General features: G+C 39.0%; 1 protein-coding gene across 4 annotated transcripts in view; it reads right to left on the bottom strand.

Moving 5' to 3' along the window:
• plcb1l (phospholipase C beta 1-like) overlaps positions 1-25,334 on the bottom strand; it is a 120,955-nt gene that overhangs the window by 47,990 nt on the left and 47,631 nt on the right. For all 4 annotated transcript variants that reach the window (XM_018743685.2, XM_029256493.1, XM_029256496.1 and 1 more), the window contains 6 exons: positions 8,008-8,148; positions 7,383-7,462; positions 5,932-5,985; positions 5,621-5,696; positions 1,635-1,735; positions 1,027-1,193 (listed from right to left, as the gene is read on the bottom strand). In XM_018743685.2, the coding sequence (XP_018599201.1) occupies positions 1,027-1,193; positions 1,635-1,735; positions 5,621-5,696; positions 5,932-5,985; positions 7,383-7,462; positions 8,008-8,148 (619 nt within the window). The remainder of the gene's footprint in view (positions 1-1,026; positions 1,194-1,634; positions 1,736-5,620; positions 5,697-5,931; positions 5,986-7,382; positions 7,463-8,007; positions 8,149-25,334) is intronic.

Here is a 25,334-nt window from a genome sequence, read left to right as displayed (position 1 = left end):
TCTGGTAAAATGAAACAGTACTACATTTAGAGCGTTTTCTTTTCTGTTCCCGGATACACAAATCCCCTTTACAGAGCAAACCCTCTCAAAAGCTTAATCCAGCAATCGATCGATTTCTATTAATTATTTCTGTTAATGAATGAACTGTGGTTCGACAACATCAAAGCCGATAAAGGGAGACCATCCCCAAACACTCTGGCAGGATAAAAGGGATGGAATTGTTGACTTAGGGTTCTTTAATCACCTGCCTGTTCAATGGCACTAAAAATACTGGAGAAATCGTAACAAATATTTTAAAATACATAACAAAATAACGCATTTATACATGCAACTGACTGGCAAATACATTCTTAATTACCTTTTACAATAATCAAGTGTTCAGAAATAACTGAGGAGGAATGTTTTGCACAGATACTTCCATACTACAACTGTCTAGTTTATGTTGTTGAAAGTAATAAATAGTAGGTCCTTCACGGGCAGAAAGAAGTGTAATGGAGTTTAATCTAAGTCACTATGAGCAATGTCTGCTCTGTTCTCCTGTTCAAATTCATCTGTGCACTATGTGGCTGCAGGCTCCCTTGTCACCACAGTAAAAATTTATTGCTTCCATCATTTACAGCAGATGCCCCATTTCTATTTGCATTGTATATATTTTATCCTGCATCCTGTTTTCTTTAGAGTGCGATATTTTAATATATTTTCTAAGGAATAAACAACCACTGGCAACGTACTCATAGATTAGAGTCAAGCTTAAAGAAGAGGAAAGTTTAAGCTGAATTCTCAGCTATATGAGACAGGCTCTCAAACATTTTTTTTACTCACAAACCATTTTTAGTCCAAATTTTTGGACCGAGCATCATGGTACAGATACTCAGTGGGAATATGTGAAATCTGTTCACATAACAAAAACAAATATGACCTACGAGACATCCTGAAATTACAGCAGAGAAGGAAACATTCCCAGAAGCCCACGGTGGCATCCATAAATTGCTTTGCCTGAGAAAACACAGCTGACCGCATACCAACCTTTTTGGGCCATGCTAACGTTGGGTTCATACTTCTCGATGAGCAGCTCTACTTGCTCGGTCTTCAGTGGTGGGTAGAGGATCTCGTTGAGCCGAGGGTCTCGCTGCTTGTTGTTTATGAAGTCGGTCAGCTGTTCGACAGTCAGATATGGCCGGCTCTTTGCCCCACTGCACACAGGTAGAGATCACTGGAGACACAAGGAACGGCAAAGGCACGTATCTACAAAAAAACAATTAACTCAAACAAATATTTTGACTTTGGATCAAAAAATGTGTTAAAAATAGTGGCTAATGGGCTCCAGCACTGTATGACAAAAGGCACAGCAAAGCAATTCTTTAAATTTCTTTGAAAATTAATTTTAAAGCATTTGTTCATTGAAGTAATGTATATATATATAAAAGGATGTACTGCTATGAATAACTTTGTTGTTTTATGTAGCACCATAGTCCTGCACGAACATTTCATTTCACTGTGTACTGTACTGTACCAGCTGTATATGGTTGAAATAACAATAAAGGCTCTTTTGTCTTGTCTAGAATGTTATCTATATTGTTAAAAACATAAATGCTACATAAAACATTTCCAAGAAAAAAGAACTTAAGTCTTACATTTCTGAAAAGATGGTGTCAATTTCGGGTCGTGGACAGATATTACTGAGAAAAATTTTATATAACTCTAAGGTGAAGTCTTCCTTAGGAATCAAATCATTCTGGAGAAGACAGAAGGTCAAAGAACTGTCAAGTCAGGAGAAAGCACAGTTATGTTAAAAGTACATCATAATAGCACCTTACAGCTGCCATTTAATTCCTGGCAGTAGTCAGTACTGTGAGTTTAAAGTCAGCCATTACATTTATAATATGTAAAACATCCATCTCTCTATGCATCCTGAATAACAGCTTCTCTAGTTCAGGATCACTGTGGTATGGAGCCTATCCAGGAAGCACAGAGTGTGAAGCTGGGATGGGACAAAGGGCAATTACACACACACTGATTCATCAGAACTACACATGAAACCAGCTCACCTGAGATAAGTCTTTGGACTGTGGGAGGAAATCAGAGCACCCCAGAGGAAACACACGCTACCAGATATGGCAAGAGTGTGAAACACCAAGAGTATAATTTATATTTGCAAGCAAAGACTTAAGAAACAAAGGGCTCTAGCTTAAAAGTGACACACTTCAACCTAAAGCATTCTCTAAAGTCAACACCATGGCATTGCTGGTTGTGAGTGTGCCATAGATGTTCCACTAGTGTGCTTTATATGTCATTGTAACCCCCCACTAAAGCCCATAGACACCCACTTTTAAAAGAAAACAGAATTCGCCGCAAGTTCAGGGCGGTACAATATAGACTGGGCAAGTAGACCTACGCCTAAAAGTAATTGCCCCTGATTTACTCTGTTTTTGTATGTTTGACAATGAATTTCATTTGAACTGCAACCACATACCAGTATCAGATAAAGTAGCCCAAGTAAACAAAAATAAAGCAAAAATAAACTAACAGTTTACTTAATAATGAAAGCAATTCACCTCTGAATACCCTTGTGGGAAAAAAACTATTTTCCACCACTCCATCAACTTGCTGTGCCAACTTCAGCAGCAATTACTACAACTACGTAATTCGTGTAGTCATGACCTGGGAATTTAAATAGTTGTGATGGAATTTTGTCCCTCTCTTCCATGTAGAAGTGCTTTAGATTAGCAACATTTGTGGGTTTTCCTGCATGGATGGCTCTTTTCAGGTCTTTCCGCAACACATAAGTCTCTGATAAAGTCATGTAATAACTTTTTCAACCATTCTGATGTTGATTGGCCTTTATGTTTTGAATCACTGTCCAGCTGCCTAATCCAGCTGCACTTCATTTTAATGTAATGGTTGAGTTGCCTGATATTCTTTTTTAGAATTTTCTGACGCACAATAATATTCATGGTTTGTTTGGTGATGTCAAACTTTCCAGGTCCTGGCAGCAAACCCTCCCCATAGCATGACACTGCCATCACCCTGTGTCAGTGCTGATAGGAGATTCTTACTGAGGAATGAATACTTAGTTTTTGCCAGAAATAACAGGGCCCATGTCATCCAAACTGTTGTTCTCATTCAGCAGTCCACAGAGCATACTTTATGAAGTCTTAAAGGTAATATGGGTGTTTTTTGGCAAACTGTCTTTCAATACCCTATTAGTTAGCTCCCACATGTACTTGTTTGCACAACATCTTTCTGATTGTGTCGTCATTAATAGTGACTTTAGCTAGGACAAGAGAGACCAGCAGCTCCCTGGGTGTTGTTCTAGTGTTCTTTTGGACCTTGATGATTTTACATCTTGCTCGTGAAGAGAATTTGAGAGGACAGTCACTCCTAGGTTGAGTCATTAAGGTCTCAACATTTAATCATTCGGTAAACAGAGCGCTGACTGCGGTTCAGCTGAGGTTCAGAGCCTTAGAACCAGCGATATAATTCTTGGTTAGGCTTCAACAATTTTGTACAGGAGGTCTCCTGGAATTACAGAAAGAAGAGCCTGTAAGAACCAGTGTGCTGCTAATATGACTTAAGGATTTCAGTTGGTGAAATTTATATTGGACAAGGATGGCTCAAATCAGGCCTGACTGGCTTCCAATGTATTAAAAAACCGCCACCTCAATAACTTCTCGCTTAAATAGTTTGATCTAACGTGTGGGGGAGTTACATTTTCACACCTGATAATGGCACAAGTGTGCACTTTGTACATTGATGAAATAAACAATAGTTGCTTTTTCTTCCTCAGGGTCCCCTCATATACTACTAGAAAAAACAAAAATGTGTGATCAAATTCAGCGTGAAAAAGCTGCAAAAACAGAAAAAAACACAGCAAAAAATCAAATAACTACTTTTGTGCACAGCAAAAAAGGGAAACTTCAGCTGCAACTTTGATGATTCAGCTGGATATAATTTATTATTTATCTGCTTGATTGTTTAGTTTAGTTATTAACATATCACTACATTCTCTTTTAATGATTTTTTTAATTTCTGGAAACAAACTATTTGTTAAAACTTACACCTCTCCTGAGAGTTCATTAATACTAATTCACTGTCAGATAAAACAGGAGTGATTAACCTTTGTATACAGCTGTTTAAAAAAACACCAATCATTAGCAAATCATGTGATGCATTGCCTTCACAAACTGGGGTGAAAGACACACCGATTTCAGTTGATGATGTTTGGAGTAAAAGTATGGGGATCATTAGAACAACTTCCCTACGAACATGCGCTCCATGGACCACAACCTGATTCTACTCTTTGGTAATTCACTCTTTATGTATCTGTTCAAACACAGCTGTGCTATAACATCACATTTTGGCAAACTGCCATCATGACTTTTAACAGAAAAACAGTTTCCATTGACTCGTAAGACTTCTGCATTTGCCCTTGATAAACACCCATAAAGTATTAACTGTGGACATCTATATGACTGAGGTGAATAATTACACAACAGCCACTTTCACTCAAAGAAAACTGACTGATAAGAGCAGCCTCACACTGTCATAAAATGAGTTCCTTTGTACAGCAGAAAAACATTTAGGCTGCATACATAACTACGTACTGTTCAACTTGTTAAAAATCACTAGGTAGCATCATCGCAGTAACGTCAGGTAATCTGTTAGATAAATGTTACACAAATATTAAACTATATGCATTGTAAGCCACCTTGGACGAATAAGGTGTGGACTCATACTACTACATAGTTTTCTTTGGAAGTTGCTTCGGAGAAAAGCATTTGCTAAATGAATAAAAATCAACTATTTCTATAAATGAGAACATCACATTTAAAAGGATTCTAAAATGCCTTGTAATGTAATACAATTTTTAAAAAAAAAAAAAAAATCTGAATATTTTCCTCTTCCTTCGTAACTGAATAATTAAATTTTTTTTAAAACAATCTGAATTTTTTGCTCCTCCTTCGTAACTGAACAGGTTACTGATTACATTCCAACGATGTAACCCTGAACACACATGGTAACGAAATCTCATAAATACAGTATACCAACTTAAAGGGACAAATATGAGAGTTTATGACAAATATGGCTGTGTGAGCGGTATGATCCTCTCATACTTGCATTCCCTTCTCTTTTACCATTCAAGATGATTGATGTACGACGGATCACAGCTTGTCTTGTAGTAACTCATTCAATGCAGCTTTACATGTCGAATGCTGTGCTAGCTACTAGAAGAATGTTGTGGTAGCCAGCAGATGGTGCTTGTGCCTTTAAACCATTATTATGCCCATAATTTACTTCACATTTTTATAATACATTGTGCTAAAACAATAAAACATGGCATCTATAGAGTGAGCAGCCACACAAATATTTAATTATTCAAATAATCTGACTCATCCTTATAAATAGGAACCTTAATGCTTAAGCCTTATGAATAAAGCAGGTGATACACATGTATTTGCGTGACTCTGGTTCATTTCAGCAAAGCAAATACTTTATGTATTGTAATCAAGGGCTGCAGAAAGCTGAAATGACTGCTTGTCAAAGCGGGTCACTTTGACAGACGTGACATTGTGTTTACAGAAAGGACAAAGGGAAATCAGTGACATTTTCTAATCCCTACCCTGCCTGAAGGAAGATTGCAGTTCTCCAGAGCTGTCTCCACACGCTTTCTGTCAGCAGAAAACATCCTGAAGATGCTGCACGTGGGAGGGAGAAAGAGTGAGCTTGCAAAGTCCGATGCGTAACACGGTGACTTCAATGTACTAAAAAGTGATCATACCTACCACGCTTATATGCTGGCATTTCTCGGTTATCACAGGATTAAAACCAGCTGCTGTTTCCTTAGACACAAACCTAAAGCAGGCCAACAAGACTGTGGCCTAAAGCGCATTGTGTAAATTCGCAAACTGAAACGGAGCCGCTTTAACTTACTTCTTCACAGGAATACGACCTTCTGGATTGAGCTGGAGTTTGAGTTTCGTGTACCTGTGTGAAATAGCATCATACATTTCTTTCAGGGGAATACTTACAACACAATTGTACCATCGCTGTTGAGGAATTGTAAGTATAAACACCTTAGTCAAATTGTATGGCCTTATGGGTGCAAGAGCATTTAAATCAGCATTTACACACCAGGTTCTTTTTGTTGCTAACCCCCAGCGTAGTTTACGCTTTTAAAAACATCGGAACGTGCCGCTTTATCGGACAGAAAGACAGCGCTAAAAATAACTGCTTCAATATAAATTTTCATTTAAGTACTTAATGATAAATGGTTTTCCATAAATAATTAAAGCTCACTGTGCAGTAGATTCAATCTTTATATTAAATGTCTGCTTAGAGCACAGTCTCAGCACTAATGGTTAACTGATGTAAAATGACTGTGCTCCAAAGTTTAACTAAATCACTGGCTGCGATGCCAATGAGGGTTCATGACTTGCATCAGCCGACTGACACTGCACCACACTGATTCATTCCACATTAAGGAAGCGAAAGTAAACAGCTTGCTCTAAAGGCTCCTTTGCGCAGAGCTATAACTTTTATTCAGTATTACTTGGACAGGAGAAACATTTAACAAAACATTTTGAAGCCATGCGTCATCATGACAGAAGGTTCCCACAGAAGTAAACCTTCACATATTTACCCAAGTATCTACCATACGTTGTGCAGATGTGCTGGGCTCATTGACGTCACACGCTTTTGGGAAATTGACGAACACCGCTGCCCAAAGAGGACTACAATGTTTTAATAAAACAACGTTCTATTCAGTTCAATAAATTCTTAATTGTGTCCACTTCACTGAAAATAAATTATCCAGTATGACTCCCTCTTGCACTTACCTGTTACTTTATTGCTGATGTTAAAAACAGAACAAATTAGAAGTTAAAAAAGGTACATTTCTTTCCTCCATCCCAAACCACTGTATTTTTAAGAAAGATGACACAGAATACATTCAAATATAAATTTCCTATAAATTAAAATGCAATATTTTACATTATGTTGTGTTCTACATGCTGTACTTTACTGTTGGTGTTAATATATACCAAACATATGTATCTGAATACATTTTTGGCCCTTTCAGAAATAACTGCATATATTTTAAAAATGTGTGTTCCATACTGGAAACCAAATGGGACACTGAGATAGCCTTTAAGTTAACCTACAGCCAAGCATTCCAATTTGTGCTTTAGCGGTGGTTTTAAAACCCCTGGATAGATTGTATCTCCATGGAGAGTCTGAATTATAGAAGAAACTGTGAGCACATTTGCCCTTTTCCCTGCGGCTGCCCTGTGGTACAAAAAGATGGAAAAAGGGGCTTGGCACTCTCTGCTTACATTTGTGGCCGTAGCGCTTGGAGCAGCCACAACACTGTCATGGGTACTTACACTTTCTCCAGGCACGATTCCCTGGACATGTTCTGGGCCAGCAGGTTGGACGCTAGATCAAACAGCTCCTCTGCCCACTCCTGGATTAAACACATTGACACAAGAAAAATGATCTTGGTTTCACGGTAAATCTAGTGATAGTGGAGGGAAGGCAGCAACCAGCAACCATGGAGACGTATTATGGACAGTATAGGTTGTTAAGTGGTGCTTTAAATGGCTTTTGAAAATAAAGGCAGGTTCAAGGGTACCCTTATATAGAGAGGGCCCTCACACCAAATTACTTCAATGGAGCTATTTTGCTAGTGAGAATATAGTTATCGTACTAAGTAACAACTTATTTATAATACATGACCATGAAAACTGGGTCAAGGAAAAGTGAAAGAAAAAAAAAATCAGGATTATTCTATATCCATATATTTAACATTCATGATGTTGATGTGAGTAGCTATGATAAAAACATTATGCCAATGTAAAATCTACAGAAAATCACTTAAAAGTAAGAAATAATCCAGTTTAGATGCATTAATGAAAAAGCATTGAAACAAATTAATAACTGTATTAAAATATATCTGATCCCCAACCAAGGACATACCTTGAGTCTGCTGACTAGACAAATAAATGGTACCTTAGCAACATCCTCTTGGAAGGCCATGAAGTTCAGGTAGGTTATGTTGACCATATCCGGCCCGCTCACCACCGTCAGCATTTTGTTCTCTATCCGCCCAACCATATTTCCCATGTCGAGCAGCTCTCGTAACTTTGCATCCTGGAGGCAGCATCAGTGCACTTCATTACTTAATGCAGTACTGTGGATTAATACAACGCAAAGCCCGTCTATCTGTGACAGTTATTACACCTGTTGTTGGAATTGCTAAAGTCTTCACGGAAGTTTTAAGCCTATCCACCACAGGGGGTACTCAGTGTTCTGACTGAAAAAATGGTCTCCATGGTGTGTTTGGGTCTTGGTTTTATTTAGCAGAGGCCATCTGTCAAGAACATCCTGCATTTCAGGAAGGGCTCACAAATCAGACTGACTGTGGATCACACTGGGTTTGCCTTCCTAGGTTCATGAGTTTCTCTTGCTAATTGTGAGTATGCCACAGTAGAGGAAGCTGTGAGAATTAGTAAGGGCTCCTGAGATAATACTTTTCATTTGTCTTACATTTAACGTCTAGTCAGCTATTTAAATTAAAACAGGTGGCATGTAGCAGTTGTGATGGTCTCCAGTACTGCATTTCAAGTCCTTATAAGTGTAAGGGAGAGACTGGATGCACTGTATGTCAGTGATACAGTATAGCATCAGTAATATAGAAAACGATTGATATGTGCTTTTAAACACATTACCTTTGCTAGATCAAATACCGCTGTGACATGTTATTGCTATAATGTGAGAAAAATGTTATATGTTATACCGGGAAACCTATTATGTTTCACAGACAAAATCCCAGTGGATCTGCACTTTTCATTTTGATATGATGGATGCAAAATTTTTCCACTATGACTAACTGTACTGTAGAAAAAGGGCTAAATGTTTTCTTAATTCATATTTTAAATTTTTGTCAGCCTGGAATTTGGAAGCCTGTGAAAGCAAAGAACACCAAATTATTGCTTAAAAATGTTTGAAATATCCCCTAGTACCCTTCAGGCATGAATAAACTTATAGGAAATAAAAGCAAATTTTTAAAAAGTTCAAATTTTTTTTTTCTATTTTCAGGCCAGATGCCTGATCCCCGAAGAGCCTGTAAGAGCAGAAGTAATGAGCCTGAAAGCCACAGTTGTCTATGAGTCTGAAAAGTAGAGCTGATTTCAGTGACTACACCCAGCATGTCATGTATGCAAAGGATTTAATGTCTGTGGAATCTCTGAGAGCTAAATAAACATACCTTTCATGTTTTGAAAAATTCAACACATAAGACTTCCCCTGAAGTGAAGCGTCAGAAGCTTGGTGAGACTGGCACTTGTAGACCAAGCGCTCATGGTTGGGAGGGGAAGGGGCTATGCAGGGATTGCCTTGTGCTACATCTCACAGGTTTCTGCTGAGCACCATGAGATTCGTCCATGTAGGCATGTGAGTATGGCACTAGACTCAGCAATGGGGAAAACAGAGTGCAGCTTATTTTTATTTTCAATAACTTCTCACTAATAACTCTTTACTAATGTTTTTTTTCTTGAATCTGTACCGACAGTTATTTGAAAAACCGGTATTAAGTCCTCTAACGCATCATTCCTAGCTTTGTAATTAGCTGAAATATTCAGGATTGTATTAATATCCTAATGCCACTGACTGAAAGCCAGAGCATCAAATCACTTCCTACAATTAGCCAAAGAAAAATCACAAATAACTAAATTAAACCTCTGTGTACTACAATACATATTATTGGAATAAAGCAAATTGCCTAGACTGTCACCACTGCCGGCATTCTTCAACTTTTCTGTTAAAGGAGTCCTACACTTCATATCTCTGCGGTATTCTTGCCATAAAAGCGCACCCTCGAATACAGGCAATTTTGATAATGGCAAGTGAAAAGTCTCTGCATCTCTCTGTATCATAAGAAAGTGAAATATTAGACAGAAAAAAGAGGTACCCCTGATGATAATATTTTTCAGTGGTTTAACAATCATTCAAGACTATACTCAAAATATGCAGCATTCACTCAAATCAGTGATGTCTGCTCTCCCTAGAAAGAACTTTATTATATGGTTTGACAATTTTGAATATAGTAATGAAATGCTATTATATTGAATTTACTTTAATGGAAGCTGCAGAACCGAGGCATATTATGTCCCGTAGTTTATCCATTCTGGAAAGATTAACTTCACCAGCTGCAAAATGGACTAGATGCAACACCAACCTGTTATTATGTATTTATAAAGACTTAACAATTTGGGCTATTATTTTAGCAATTTCCATAATATTTTGTTTTAAAATAATCTTCATAATGTACTCCCACTTAACTATAATCAGATACTGCAGACACATATTGAGGTTGGTATTTTTGCTGCTCGTAAAGCAATGATTTTTCCTCTCTACTATTTAAATGTCTGTGTTGCATCTTAAACAGCTCTTTCAATACCTGTAATTAACGTGGCAAATGACTACCAAGGATTCTGCAGAGGAAGCAGATTAATTCCCCACTAATTTACTCAATCAGACAATGTGTTATGTCACAGTGATAAATGTCCTTCGTTTTTCCCTTCAGACAAATCAGTTTGAGTATTTCTAAGACAATTGTTTCCTTAAGCCTCTCTGCGGAATGTTTTACTTTAGCCTTATTTCAGTAAATTGTGTACATTTAACCTTGACATTGAAATATTGTTGATATTTAAAGCAATATGGAGTATATCAACAATGGCTAAAATGGGATTTTAGGTGGTTATTAGTCATTGCTACCTATAGTTTCCACTCCCTCTATCATCAAGTCACTTAAATCTAACCCTCACTTGTATACGTTGTTTCTTAAAATGTAAAAATGTTCACTAATTTGCTTTAATATTCATGTGTGCAGTGAATTTAAACCCTCACTTTTCTGTTCCTGGAAAAAGGCTAATGTTGCACATGTATACATTATGTAACATTAAACTCCCAGAATCTTTGCAAACTACAGTTTTTCTTTCCTTTTTCTTCAGCTAAAAACCAAATCGAAATTAAAAAAATACCGAGGGATGGTATTATTTATGACACACACCCATCTTTACTTAAAGCCAATACAACAACATGCACTACAGAATAGCCCAGTCACTGTAAGGCACCTAGGCTACCCCCTGTGCCACCAGAATGTCTGGAAAAAGCACTGTATTTTCCTCAAAATAGCTTTACTACAATAAAGAAAAAATAAAACATTTTACAATGAAAGACTCGATTAACTTTGCAACTTGTGATTTAGAGTTAAAATGCATAAAATATATTCCTCTGTAGGTCTTACTGCCTATGGGGAGAAGGTGTGTGACAGCAAGGCATGATCACAGATAATAATGAGTGATCTATTTGCAAAACAATGCACACTGGGGCACTGTATTGGGGTACCAGCGGACAGCGTAGCACTGGAGTTACTGCTTTATTGCTTGAAAAATTTAAAAATTGAATTACACTCAACAATATGGGAAAAGCCATGCACTGTTTTAATCTGATTTTATACAAATGACATGACTGTCACATGAGAATAAACAATTTGCAAAAAATAATGTTAATTAAATGCCAACCCTTCAGAATATGAATAACACTTATAGACACAAAGAACAATGATCTTTATTGCCTGTTGATGAAGAGCAACAGGTGTAAAATGCTTTGGGAACACATTCAAATAGTCCACTTGATACTCCAGATACTTAGTAAGCAGATGCTTATGGCTTAAAAAGAAGGTGGAGGTTATAAGACAACAGTCACACAGACACACAGACACACACACACACAGACACACACACACACACTTCAATCTGGCTCTCATAATATGCAAAGCTTCCTGTGTGTGAGCATTTGCAGAAGGGTTCTTATGTTAACAGGCCATTACAGTATACCATGCGGATGAGTAAGCATGGCAAGAAAAAAAAAACACTTAATAAAGGGAAAAATATTCTTCTCAGGGGTGCACTGACCTTCACCTGAGTCATTCCACCGCAGGAATCCCTGCCTGAGCCTTTGAATCGGCCTTTGAAGTAATTTAATATAATCTTATGCTATGGGCCAGGTTCAAACCCTGTGGGGGTTGAACGATTCTGGCCAAACACCAGCCTGATGGGGTCCTTGTTGAAGAACATAATTAGGATAGCGGCACATGGCATGAGCTGCGCTAGGTGCCCGAGGGTCTTTTCTGAAAAGGCAGAGGTGGGGGTGCGGAATGGGTCGTCCTAGGACCTTCACCGCTGGCGCTCAGTTCTGCACTGCCCTGAGGCCCTGAGCTTGCGGAGCACACACTGCGGTAAATAAACGCCGCTCCTCTGTTTGTCGTCCGTGTGCGGGGCTCTTGTGGTCGCTGTCTGGACTAGCCTTCCTGACTGGGGGCATTCAACTGTGGAGACTCTAGCTTCCACGTCCTCACAGGTGACTGGAGTATGTGATTGCGAATCACTGTGCGAAAGGTAGGCGCAGGCTGCAAAAGCAATTTATCACGGAAATTTCTCAACTCCATTACCTTCATCTGTGAACAGAAAAGAATAAAAATACTGTGTGTTTTGAGAGATTTGTATGAGGAGGAACCGTTTGCACATCTACGTCAAAAGATCTGCCCTCAGTTTGTTTAGTATTATAGCTGGCAGTAACAAAATGAAAAAGTTATGATGACCATGTGCAGAATTGAGAATACCACAAAAATTCTTTTACTACAAGCAGTGTAATTAAATCGATCACCTTATCTCATATATCAGAGAAATGCTGTGTACATTAATGACAGTAGATCAATTCAACTGTGAATTACCTAGTCAAATGTATAGTGTGACAATGATTAAAACAGTATATTGAGTCGGGGGTGCGGTGGCGCAGTGCGTTGGACCACGGTCCTGCTTTCTGGTGGGTCTGGGGTTCGAGTCCCGCTTGGGGTGCCTTGCGATGGACTAGCGTCCCGTCCTGGGTGTGTTCCCTCCCCCTCCAGCCTTACGCCCTGTGTTACCGGGTAGGCTCCGGTTCCCCGTGACCCCGTATGGGACGAGCGGTTCTGAAAACGTGTGTGTGTGTGTGTGTGTGTGTGTGTGTGTGTGTGTGTGTGTGTGTGTGTGTGTGTGTGTGTGTGTGTGTATATTGAGTCTTGGGCTTTTGGATTATGGTTTATGGAAAATTTTCTGCGATGCAGGATCCTAATGGGTGGGTTCATGTTGTGAAGATTAATGATGTCCTGAAGCCTTCTGCTAGGCACAGTTTTAACATAAGAACACAATAATTCAAATGCCAGTGCAAAATATTGATATAAACACAAAGCTTGGACCATCTTCCTTATAGATATAATATGCATTTTCAGACAACTTCCTAATCATTTTTTGTAGCTCCTTCAAAAATTTTAAATATGCAGAAATTGTATCCAGTGGTGCAAGAATTCAGCCTTATCAAACTTGTAATGAACAACTGCAAGGACATCCGTCAACAGCAATTAGCTTATAAAGCTGGATGTTCGCTTGTTGGATTATTGGTAACCTTTACATCGTCTGCTTTACTAAAGCAAAAATAACGGACATGGAAAAGTATTGGCTGCCGAATCTGGACGCATTAAAAACTGTATTTTTAACTCTGGGATGATCTTGTATTGACCGAGTACCAAGCTGCAGATCGACTGAGTTTGCTTGTTCTTGCTCTTGGGACTTTGTCTTAAGAATGGGAGTTTTTTATTGAAAAATATCAGTGTTCAGATTGAGGTAACAGGGATGTTTAAAGCAAAGCAAAAAATGGAGTGACTTCTTTATCTATTTAGCTGAATCAGCTTACGATGTTAGGCTTGTATAGCAAGCCACTTTAAAATTATTTACCCATGTATGTTGCTGGGTAATTTTTACTGGAGCAATTCAGGGTACGTACCTTGCTTAAGGGTGCAAGAGCAGGAGGCAAGATTCGAACCCTGGACCTTTGACTGCAAGGCAACAGCTGTAAGCACTTGTATTTGGAACTTTGCCTCCCATACACGTTACAGTGAACTGCAACAGCTCTGGGTGACAGAGACGAACAAGGAACGAGACTGGATGTGACACTGCACCGGCATGGGAGACTCCTGTCATCTAATCCCTTTTTCTCCACTTCCACATAACAAGGACGCAATGTCCTCTTTGTGCTCTTGCCTCCCATCAGGGTCATATGAGAACCAGACGAAACTCGCCAGAGCCACACGTTGTCACCAGAGAAACAACTCGCTTTGCCAGGTAGGTTCTCGAAAAAAATACACTTGTCTTGCTGGCAGCTGGCAATAAGAACTCAAATATACTGTATAACACACATTACTGTATACTTAAAAACAAAACATTTTCTCAAGCTGCAGCAAACATAACTGTTAATGTCAGAAAGCAATAAAAAGAGAATGAAAAGCATGTATTAGTTAATGCTGGTCTACCGTGGAAAAAGAGGAAAGAGAAAGTTCTGGAAAGAAACAATCAAAACAACCACATTTAAATGAGAGAAATCAGTGCACAGTTCCAGCCAGCCAGCGTTCACTGTGTTCATCGAGCGCAATAATGAGTGACACACATCAGGTGGATTAGCATTTATCCCATTCATTCGACTTCAACACCATAAATTAAAGCAGCCATTGTAGCAGTGATAAACGGAAAATGCAATCAGTCACACACAGTCGGCACTTCTGTGCACCATGAAAAGGTCAGATTTTTACTGGTCAGCCATCAAACACCACCTCGTGGTACTGTGGAGGAGCAATGCTGAACAGAAACATGAATGCAATGGGAACATGAATGCAATGCTCAACGAGCGCTTGTCTCCAGTTAAAACGCTCAGGAAAAGCTAGAAGCTGGGATGCAGAATACTTTATATACAATTTAAACATGAGTTAAAAATATGATATGTGAGTGACCATGTTGCTCAGAAAAGACATACACAGGTATCCACCTGGTTGACTTTACACTAAAGGGTATAATCTTTGTGACACCAAATAATAATCAATTAATTCAGCCTGAAAACAATGCATATAGACAAAACACAGCTAGAGGACCAGTTAATGAAGCTAATATTATAGTTTGTTCAGATGGTCAATATAAATTTCATAGTTTATGGCCCAGTACTGTTTTGCATTTTAAAATGTCTGGAAGCAAACCCTAATAAAATTCTTAACTGTCTCATTCTTTTCACATTCAACAGTGATCAGCGTCTGTTTTATTGATCTGATTTATTTATGTTTATTTACTTTCATGATGTAACAGCGTAAACAGGTAAATGATTGTGAAAATTTTCAAGCCAGTCATACTGGACACGTCATGAAGACACCTTTCAGCATGTCGTCTCCGCTTCCATTCCACTCGAGGGGTCCGAATCTCATGGCTGATTGGCCAAATCCACCACAGCAGGAGACTGAGTGGACGACATCAGTCTCATAGTCTAGTCTGTTCTTCAACTGACCTTTTCTAACCCCAAAGAGAATCTCAATTACATACCACCATTCAATAAAAATCTTTTTTGCACGAACAGCTACTTAAGGATAGCTGTATCATTCAAAATGACAAATAATAGGAACAAAATCATTCTGTACTTTTTATTCAAGGCTTCATGGCACTGGAAAAAAGGTTCCACTAAATGAACATGGGAAGAAGCTGACAGCTTTATCTGAAATCTCAGTAGTCCTTTAAATCATATAACTGTCAGGTGTGTCACAATATATGTTCCACAAACTATCAATTTCCTCTTATCACATCAAATGCTTTTCATCATTTTTTTATGAAACCTGTTGAGATGGCAGAATAGAACTTTATTTTGTCAGTGCAATCTAAAACTGTATGTGCCCATTGATACAAAGCTACCAGTTAGTGCCTTTTCAAGGTTATGTATGGTTACTGCGATGGGTCAGCTTTCCCCATTTCTACACTCAGAAAAAAAAAACCAAAAAACACTAATATTTATGTCTATAGCAGTGCTATATTTATTAAACATGGAATAATATGCTACATGTTTACAACATCATGACATATGCTGTATATGAATATACGAAAGACCGTTGAAGCGAAAGTAAAACGTGTGTTTTGGAAAATAGAAAGGTCCTTCTGGTCACACCGGAAAAAGAAGGACTTTATAAGCCATAAAAGCAAACATGTGAAAACAGCCAGGTTCTCAGACACAGAACAGCTGACACAGTGCTGTTAAACACAGGACAGCTGTTAATATTTTTCATTCGAGACATTATCTTTTCCTATTTCAACTCACATATGCAGTACTTGAGAGCATCTTGTTTATGCAATCAAAAAACACAAACTGCATTTCTGCAAAAAAAGTGCCAACAAAATCCTCTTGTGAAGGTCACAAGAAAGGTTGGGAAATATTTAAAAAGTGCAACGCGATCATTTATAAACACACGTAATCCTTATAAATAGGAAAAGTGAAATGACAAGGTTTGGCTGTTGTGAGATTGGGTCCAGATGTAAAGCAATGGCACAAGCAAAGCTCTAGCTGTGCACGCTGACTTCCATCAGTCTGACGCTTTGTGATACCCCGACAAAAGTGCACCAGGGAAGATGGGCACCTGTGACGCAGAGCTACCTCAGCACATCTCAAACAGCAATCAATAACAGGGCAGTCCAATGCAAATATGCTAAATCGGGCCAACGGCTCACCAATTTATGATCATCCACTCCCGCAGCCCTGGGTCAGGAAGACCGTTTAAGTTTGTCCTTGGCATCCACTGGCAGAAGCAATCCAGCTGAGTCAAAAACCTTTATACACAGCAGATATGTCAGGCACCAATATACATATATATTTTCTTCTGACGTTGAAACTAATGTGCTGTTTCAAAGATGTTTTTTGCAATTTTGCATTACAAGCAGAACAATATAAGTCCAGTATGCTTCTCCTGAGTATACATATACTAACACACACACACACACAAATGCAGAATGGCACAAGGCAAAGGCTTTTTAATACAACAGTTTTGAGCTGCAGTTTCATTTTAGTCATCACTTAACATTCTGCAAACTAAATCTGCCTATGAAGGAGAAGAAATTGTAAATATTACTGTCGATTAAAAAGAATTTTCAACGGTGACACAAACCGCTTCTGTGTAATTACTGTTCTGCAGTTAAGTAAGCAATTGTAAATATCTTGATCATTACGAAATTATTTAAATGTACTCTAAAGCTGTTCAAAAGAACGTAAAGACAGTACATCGACATGATTAAATAATCTGAAATACACAGGTTATAAATAAATTCATGCATTAATCGTTTTCAGCTGCATGTATAATTTTCAATAGAAAATTAGCAAGTAAATTTGAACAGTAAACTTGTTGGATATGGATTATTCTCCATTGTAATTATGACGCTGGACCAATTACAAATGATAAAAGCAAATTTAACACCTCGAAAACCAGTTACCTTCAACAGTCTTGTCTTTCTATGAATTTGTCAACTGTTAACACAACTGTAGGTTTTTCTGCACTAATATATAATACCTATATCACTTGGAAATGGAATAACCAAGTGAAGCATGAGATGTTAGGGTTAGCTTTAATATTTTTTATTAGGTTTCGCAACTACTCGCGCTTATAAGTTATAAATCATACTGTATGTGTTGAAAGTGTTACCTAACTTGTGTGATTTAATGGCCCTTAACAGCCACTTATAAAGGTACACCACCATTTCCCCCTCCTGGAATTTAAACAGAAACTTTTGGTTTACATCTTTAGTTCCAAACACCCTCATAACATTTTACAACAGCATGCAGAAAGTACAAGCAAATTAAGACCAGGATGCCTTGTGACTAACTTCTTGTCTCATCTTATCTTGGATAAAACTGAATAAATCCACAAAACGAATATAAATCCATAAATTGACTCTGATTAGGATTGTGAATTGAGTCATAGTTAAAGCAGCTGTTCACATCACTATTCGCTGTGAATTCTTCTATTTTGTCAAAAAATATTTAAGGGGATGATTCTGTAACAACTGTGACCGATTTTTAAGTTTTGAGATGCCAATCAGAGGGACGTCCAGCTAGGGACAAAAAGGGATTTTTTTTAAACAACTGACATTATTTCATTGTTCAGTACTGGAGTCTCACACTATGGTTCCTTGGAAGATTTCCCTTCGTTCATTGCTGCCTATACACCACATAAACACAACTCCGGGGGCTGTGTGTGGTGCGCGCCGCTCTGTGAACTACCAGTGAAGTGTGCAGACATGCTCCATGTTCATGTCGTAGGTGTGCAAAGTGGCCCACGGTTTCCATGGACCTGACACAACCCTTCAGTAACACAGGCGATCATTTCAAGCTTTAGCCGGAGTCAGCTTTCAGTCTGCAGTCTGCCGGTCATTTCCTTTTTTCCGAGGCCGGACGACTGCTGGCTGCCTATGAACCAGCGCCCAGAGGCATTAAAGGAGCTGTCCCATAGTCAGAGCGCCAATGACAATTCCTGAATGTCGCAGCAATGTTTAAATCATTTTTGCGGAAGAGTGGTTGTGTGCCCACCTGCAATGAAGCGGGCAAGCACCAAATTCCCCCCGCGGTCACAGCTATTCCGAAGTCCACTCTCCGGTGTACCACACCAAGCGCTGCAAACAGTCACATTCCACAACAGAAGACTAACAGTAGACATGTCAATTCCAAATGTCACTTTAATTAAGGCCTAATGATCAAGCAGCGATGTTCTACAGCGCGGTTCAACAGAGATGGAAGCAAATGTGTTGGAGAGTCTCAGAGTGGAGGTCGGGGACTGGAGCTGAATTCTTTTCTTTGAACAAGACCGCTGTTACACCATCTCAGACTGACATATTGTTGGGCATCCAAAGTATATACACAAAACGTAGGGATTGTTATGTCTGAAAACATTTGACTGAACACAGGGGAAAAGCAAGTACACTGGGTTATGAATACAAATGGGACTGGAAGTCTGAAGTCACTTTTGCCATTAAATCACAACCTAGTGACTCGACTATAAACTGACGTTATCTGTAAAAAAATCAAAAAAAAAATAAAATCAAAACTATTCAAAATAAAACTGTCAAAATTTTGAAAGATAAAAAACAACTCATCTCCACAACCTCCTATCCAGTTCCAGTTGTTGCTCGACCAATCCCATTAGCATAATCACTGTTTGTCAACGTTCTTTACTATCTTAAGGAAAACTATACGTCAACATTTCTGAGAGCCTAGCAAAATATTATAAAAAGAAATGTTTTGCGCTAAGAACCAGACAAACATGTCCATTTCAAAGTTGTGACCATATTATTACATTTATTTATTCAGCAGACACTTTTCTCCAAAGCAACTTCCAATTAAATCTGTGTAGTGTTATCAGCCGACACACCTTATTCACCGTGGTGACTAAGACTGCTAGATACACTACTTACAAGGGATCACTCATCCATCCATCAGTGAAACACACTCTCTCTGTGTCACTCACACACTATGGGGGGAACCTGAACAGCATGTCTTTGGAGTGTGGGAGGAAACCCATGCAGAAACAGGGAGAACAGGCAAACTCCACACAAACTGACTGGGGATCGAACCCCCGTCCTCTCGCACCACCCAGGCACTGTAAGAAAGCAGCGCTACTCGCTGTGCCACTGTGCTGTCCTGCATATGTATGATAACATACACAGTTTTGCTGAGAAAACAGGCTGTCGGATGTGGTTCTCCACTGGTGTACAGATTTTAAAAAAATATATCAGCCAAATCTGAGCAGCATGGTTCTGGGATACTGATTCGGGCATAAGTTCGAATTTAGCTCAGTCTGCTGGAAGTTTGCCTGCTCCCACTGTAATTCCTCCAAGTGCTGTAATTTCCTCAGGTAAATTGGTGACTTGAGCTTTCCTGTTCTTTAGGAACGTGTGCTTTCCCAGGGAAGGGCTAGTGCGCAATCCGGGGGGACCCCACCTCGCACCCAGGGCTTCCAGGATAGTCTCTGAATCACTGTACGGTGACTCTGCGTTGGTCAAACGGTTGTTGATAGTGAGTGAGTGCACAAAGCAAGCGAACCTTGAAGGACACTTAAGAAAGGAGGGCATCTCAAAGCAATAAAACGTTACTTATCAATCTTTTGACTTTGCATTTATTCAGACCCACTGTTGATAACAAGGGATTGTTTTGTGTTGAATTGTGTGCAGAACCTACAGGGGTGAGGTCATATGAGGTCACTCAGCCACCGAGTGACTACATTATAATCCAACCGGAAGAAACAATGACCTTCCACTGATTTCTTACATAAGAAGAGAGTGCAATCTCTCCAAGACAGACACATGTTCAGGGTATTTCTAATGTCCTCCATCCTCAGCGTGTTGCTGCTTCACTCAGGATTCATTTCTGAAATCGGACGCTCTTCTCATTGCTGCTTAACACACATTTGCTTTTCCCGCTGCACCACGAAGGCACCTTCATCAGCCAAGGGACGCAAAGCAACGAACGGTGTGTTCCGTCCCAAAACAGACCCCCCTTTTCCGTGACATTCTATTCTGTCCTTCATTCTCTCTGTGCAACCTCAGCTGCAATTCAAAAGAAAGGCTTACACTGACCTTTTAAAATTAGAAATATGTATACAGTTCGAATCATAAACCTGTCCTGCATAGAGTTAACAAGTTAACATTTGTTGGAATTAAAAAAAAAAAAAAAAAAAAAAAAAAAAAAAATTAGGCTACTTTTGAGCGCTTTTGCGCAACACTCCTACCAATAAACAAGGGGGATGACTAATGAATCTTTACTAACAATATAATAATAAAGCCCATTTCACAGTTTGCCTCTCCACAAATAACATGAAACAGCAGTGTGAAGATGGATTAAGAGTGTTTCTGAGGGCAGATCCACAACAAGCAGATCTTCCAACGTTGCGCAGATGTTGCAAGTCTTTTCTGCAATTAGTCTTTTTTTTTTTTTAAGGATGGGAAAAGGGTTTGTTGGAGCACAGTGCTGTCAAAGAATTCAAGAAATGGGGAAATGTACTTCCACAAATGAACACAGGCTTGAGCGCTGCCACAGTTTGTCTCATGCTACCTGACATTTAAGAACAGCAGAAAAAGACCCCCCACTGACACGCACTAAGCTCTGGGCAGTCATCACCGCTGACACAGAACCGCGGGCCTCGCGCTGCATGCCTTGATGTCACACGATCCACGGTGGGAGGAAGCGACATTCCGTCAACTGGTGACTGTGTCCAGTGACGCACCGCTGTTTATGATGGATGGAGCAGAGGGCGGTGTCAGGCGATGGTGAGCACGCATGTCCGAGAACAGCTGAGAAGCTACCCCGAATCTCTCAGCCAAGCAGACACTGAACCGAACAAGAACTGTTATAATTAGACACGTTTCCACGCTTATGTACGACTGCTGGGAACATAGGCAAGCAGTTCATATGTGAATGGAGTGACCTCGGTGTTACGTAACAAAATTATTCACTCTGATGTTACTTCAGTATGTGCAAGACGCAAGCTGATATCTATATTTATAGTGGGATATTTAATGAAAAAATCATTACAGCCCAAATTTTTCCTTCTAAAGTCAATCAAACTTCAGAAAATTGCATAGTTTTGCATAGTTCCCATGCTTTTTCATTATTATGAAATAAAGTGCAGGAATCCTACAGGGAGGTCATTATTCTTGTATAAAACACTAAAATAAACTTAAAATCTCAACACTAAATCTTAAAATAAATGATTATGATTCACCTGATTCTACTTCCCAGTTTGGTTTAACCAATGCAACTTGGGGTTCACTTATTTTTGCACCTGCAATACTTCCTTTTTTCTACTACACACATGATTTCCTCAAAAGCAACATATGGAATTGGTCACTGCGTTACATTTACATGTATTCATTTAGCAGACGCTTTTCTCCAAAGCAGCGTACATCTCGTAGAAAATACAATTTGTGCATTACATACAGGAATTACACACCTACTATGTCACATGAGAAAAACCGGTTCTGATTTAATAACCATTTTGTGGTAAAACTAAGCGACACAAGGGGTTCACATACTTTCAAGCTGCACTGCATGTTAAAAACATGAACTTTTAATGCGGCACAAAAGCACCCATGTTACCCCTGGGGACTCGTTCACTGCAATTTAGACTTAAACTAAGTTTAAACTTGAGAATTTTTCTGTTCCCAGCTGTACCAGAGGGCAATAATTTAAGAGCCAAGTTTCTGGGCTTTTTTCAGACCATGAACAAAGTGCCTACAGACTGGCTGATGAATTGAGGCACTTAAGAAACACAAAGGACAGCTTTTCAGAAGGAGTCACACTCATAAAGCCCTAAAGAGTTTATTGCTGGGTCTTCTTTCTCCACAATTCAGAACACAAGGATGATGGTGATTCACAACTCAGAAGTTGACAGAAAAAAAAAAAAAAAAAACACACACAAAGTGAATGAAATAGCCATTGCATTAGCTCAGGATTTCCACCTTTAATTCAAGTATTCCTTCTTCTCATGAAAAAAATTCTATAAACAACCATTAACTGAAGCTGAAAAAAAACTATATCAACTTCAAAGTTTATTGTCATAAGTACAAATACTGTGTACAAGTCCTATGAAATTCTTGATTGAATGCTTCTCCACAGACTATAGACAAAATACAGTAGATAGTACTACTAAGTAAAAAAATATAGATATATAGCAGGATAAAAATAAATAGCCAAAATAATTACCATTCAATAAAGTGACAATGCAAGTGATGAGCTTGGAGAGATCAGTGCAAAGTCAAGTTGCAAAAGCGACAGTGTAAAGTCCAATATCGTTATTGATATTGCACATTAGTGTGTGTTGAACATCCTTACAGCATTGGATATACATTTATGTAGTACTGAAATTATAACCGAATAAAAAGCAACCAGTCCTGCTATTCTGCAGACTACAGTAAAACTGTCTCCATCAATCTGGTTCCAGGAAAATATATGGATGTCCTCATTCCGGTTATGATTCACAAAGTGGATTCATGTTACTTTAATCTTGGGAGAAGATACTGGGTTCAGTGACTTGAAGCAAAGATATTTTTGCCATAGCAAATGCTGTATATCACAAGTTAAGAAAAAAAGATGCCCTGAATTTAAGGAAAAAAAAAAAAATTAAATATCTGTTAAATTACGCCTGTATAAAGACGGCAGGACCAGCATCCTTGGCTGGTGATGCCATGGTGTATATGAATGACCTTCATTTGTTGCTTTAAAGTACTGTCACGGTGTACATGCACTGGGTTTTATATCAGCATTGGAGAAACTCTCTTCATTAATACATGCAGCATAAGCCCTTAGGCAGATAATGTTTACTCTGCCTCAACTCTGTGACAAGTATTTTCTGCACTATATATCATGCAGCAGCAGTGTCATCTTGCTCAGACCAGAACAGTTTGCTGCAAGCAGGAAGGGGAAGATTTTTTTTTAACATGTTGATGAAAACAAAAAAAAAAAAAAAAAAAAAAAAAAAAAAACAAACCTGTCAAACACTGAATGACATGAACCTTCTATAATAAAGAAAATTGACAGTGGGTGACAGTTTTGCACTGCATCCTTTGTGTCACATTATGCAATAACAATGGACTCCAATTATAGTTTTAAAAAGAATGAAAAATGAGGCGTTACTGACAGATGCACAAAACATTCGGGTGTTTCAAGGTCAAGTACGCCACCTTCTCAAGATGGTGGAAATAACGGCCGACAGTCACAGAATTAATGAGTTCTGCAATTGATAAAGGCCAGGTGTACGCTACATCTAGCCAATAACAATGGGCACATCTACACGTTTAAAAGCTGCACCCGCTGGCCCGGTGGCACAGCAGGTATCTCCCTGGGCTGAGGGTTTGGAGAAGGGTTCAAATCCAGCTCAGCCTCAGTGGAGGTTGTATGTTCTACCCATGTTTGTATGGGTTTTCTGCCCCAGTCTGGAGAACTGTCTGTTCCTTCTCTTGTAGGTATGTTTTGGACAGTTTATTAGACATTTATTTACTGGTTATTTGCTACATTGCTAGTTATTTAATAAAGTAAATAAATACATCAGTTTTTTTCCCCAACTTTTTCTCACATTGTTAGAGACAATCAATTAATATAATTTTAAAAAATTAAAGAAAAAAGCTTTCCTAACAGTTTATTAATGTTACTTGACTAGCAAATAAAACTGAACGCTTCTAGCGTTTGCCAACAACTCATGCAGCAGCTTTACAAAGAAAATAAAATATAGTGAAGAGAACATTTGAATCACTGGTTTCAGAAAAAGCATATGAAGATAATCTCAGTAATAGCACCTGTGCACCTGGCCTGCATGTTCACAAAGTGTACCTTCCGTTTCCATTGTGAAGCGGGTTTGACGGATCTGCTCAAATACAGCTGTTATCGTCCAACATTTTGGTAAGTTTCAACGGTCGTGACCTTTACGGGGTAAACACAGCGATCCTTGATGGCCAGGCCAAACACACCCTCTTACTACACCCAAAGCAAATCATATACTATATCTACACTAAGCAAAACCTCCAGGCCCTAAAAGCCCACGAAGGTAGCGTTGCGAGTACAGCCGAGACCCACATGTTTACTTCAGACTTTCACATTGGACTTATCTCCGTATATCTGCCAATTAATGAAAATGAGCGAAAAAATAGCCCTGCCTTGTTTAATTTACCAGAATAAATAAGTGGAACAAGATAAATTCGGCTTTATATGTGTTTACTCTTAGGTCACTTAAAAAGACGAGCTATGAAAACAAAGAGCACGAACAAGCATAAAGATGGAATTAAGCAAATTCTGACAATCACAAATGATCAAGGCTGGATCCTCACAGGGCTACAAATTGTGCATTAGCGCAGTAATTGGTCCCTGCGGTGGGCTCCCTTTCAGCCGGCCCTTTGCTGGTTGTTTTAAGAGCGACACACTGATGTGCGAGAGGTAAACAGAGGACGGGAAACGCGGCGCTCTCCATTACACACCCATTTGGCTCCCTTCCTCTGTCATTCACCCTTAATAAACTGGTAAATTACACACAACAGGGGACTTTGCCTTGCCGAGTTCAAAACGCTCTTCGACATGTGTAAGCGAAAGTGCCCATTTCTTACGCTGTTTCCCTTGGCAAAGACTCTGGTTGCTGAAGCTTACAGTGCTTTAATGTGCTGTCAGACAAAGTACTTTGGTGCTTTTGAATCAAAGGTTGCAGACAAAAACTATTTTTCTGCTCTCCCCGAGGGGAACTGGCATATTATTAGGCACTATTTGCTGTCACGTTTCCTGAAAGGGTTGCTTTCTTTTAGAAAGCAACAAAGCAGGATTCATAAAATCAGCATAAAGTACTGGTTTTGGAGGACAAATGCAAATGAACCTGGACTGACGTGAGGAAGAGACATTGTTATGTCCGTGAC

Source organism: Scleropages formosus, chromosome 1, assembly GCF_900964775.1.
Source record: "Scleropages formosus chromosome 1, fSclFor1.1, whole genome shotgun sequence".
NCBI classification, from domain to species: Eukaryota; Metazoa; Chordata; class Actinopteri; order Osteoglossiformes; family Osteoglossidae; genus Scleropages; species Scleropages formosus.
Note: the sequence above shows the minus strand (reverse complement) of the source record. Positions and strands in the feature narration are given on the sequence as shown.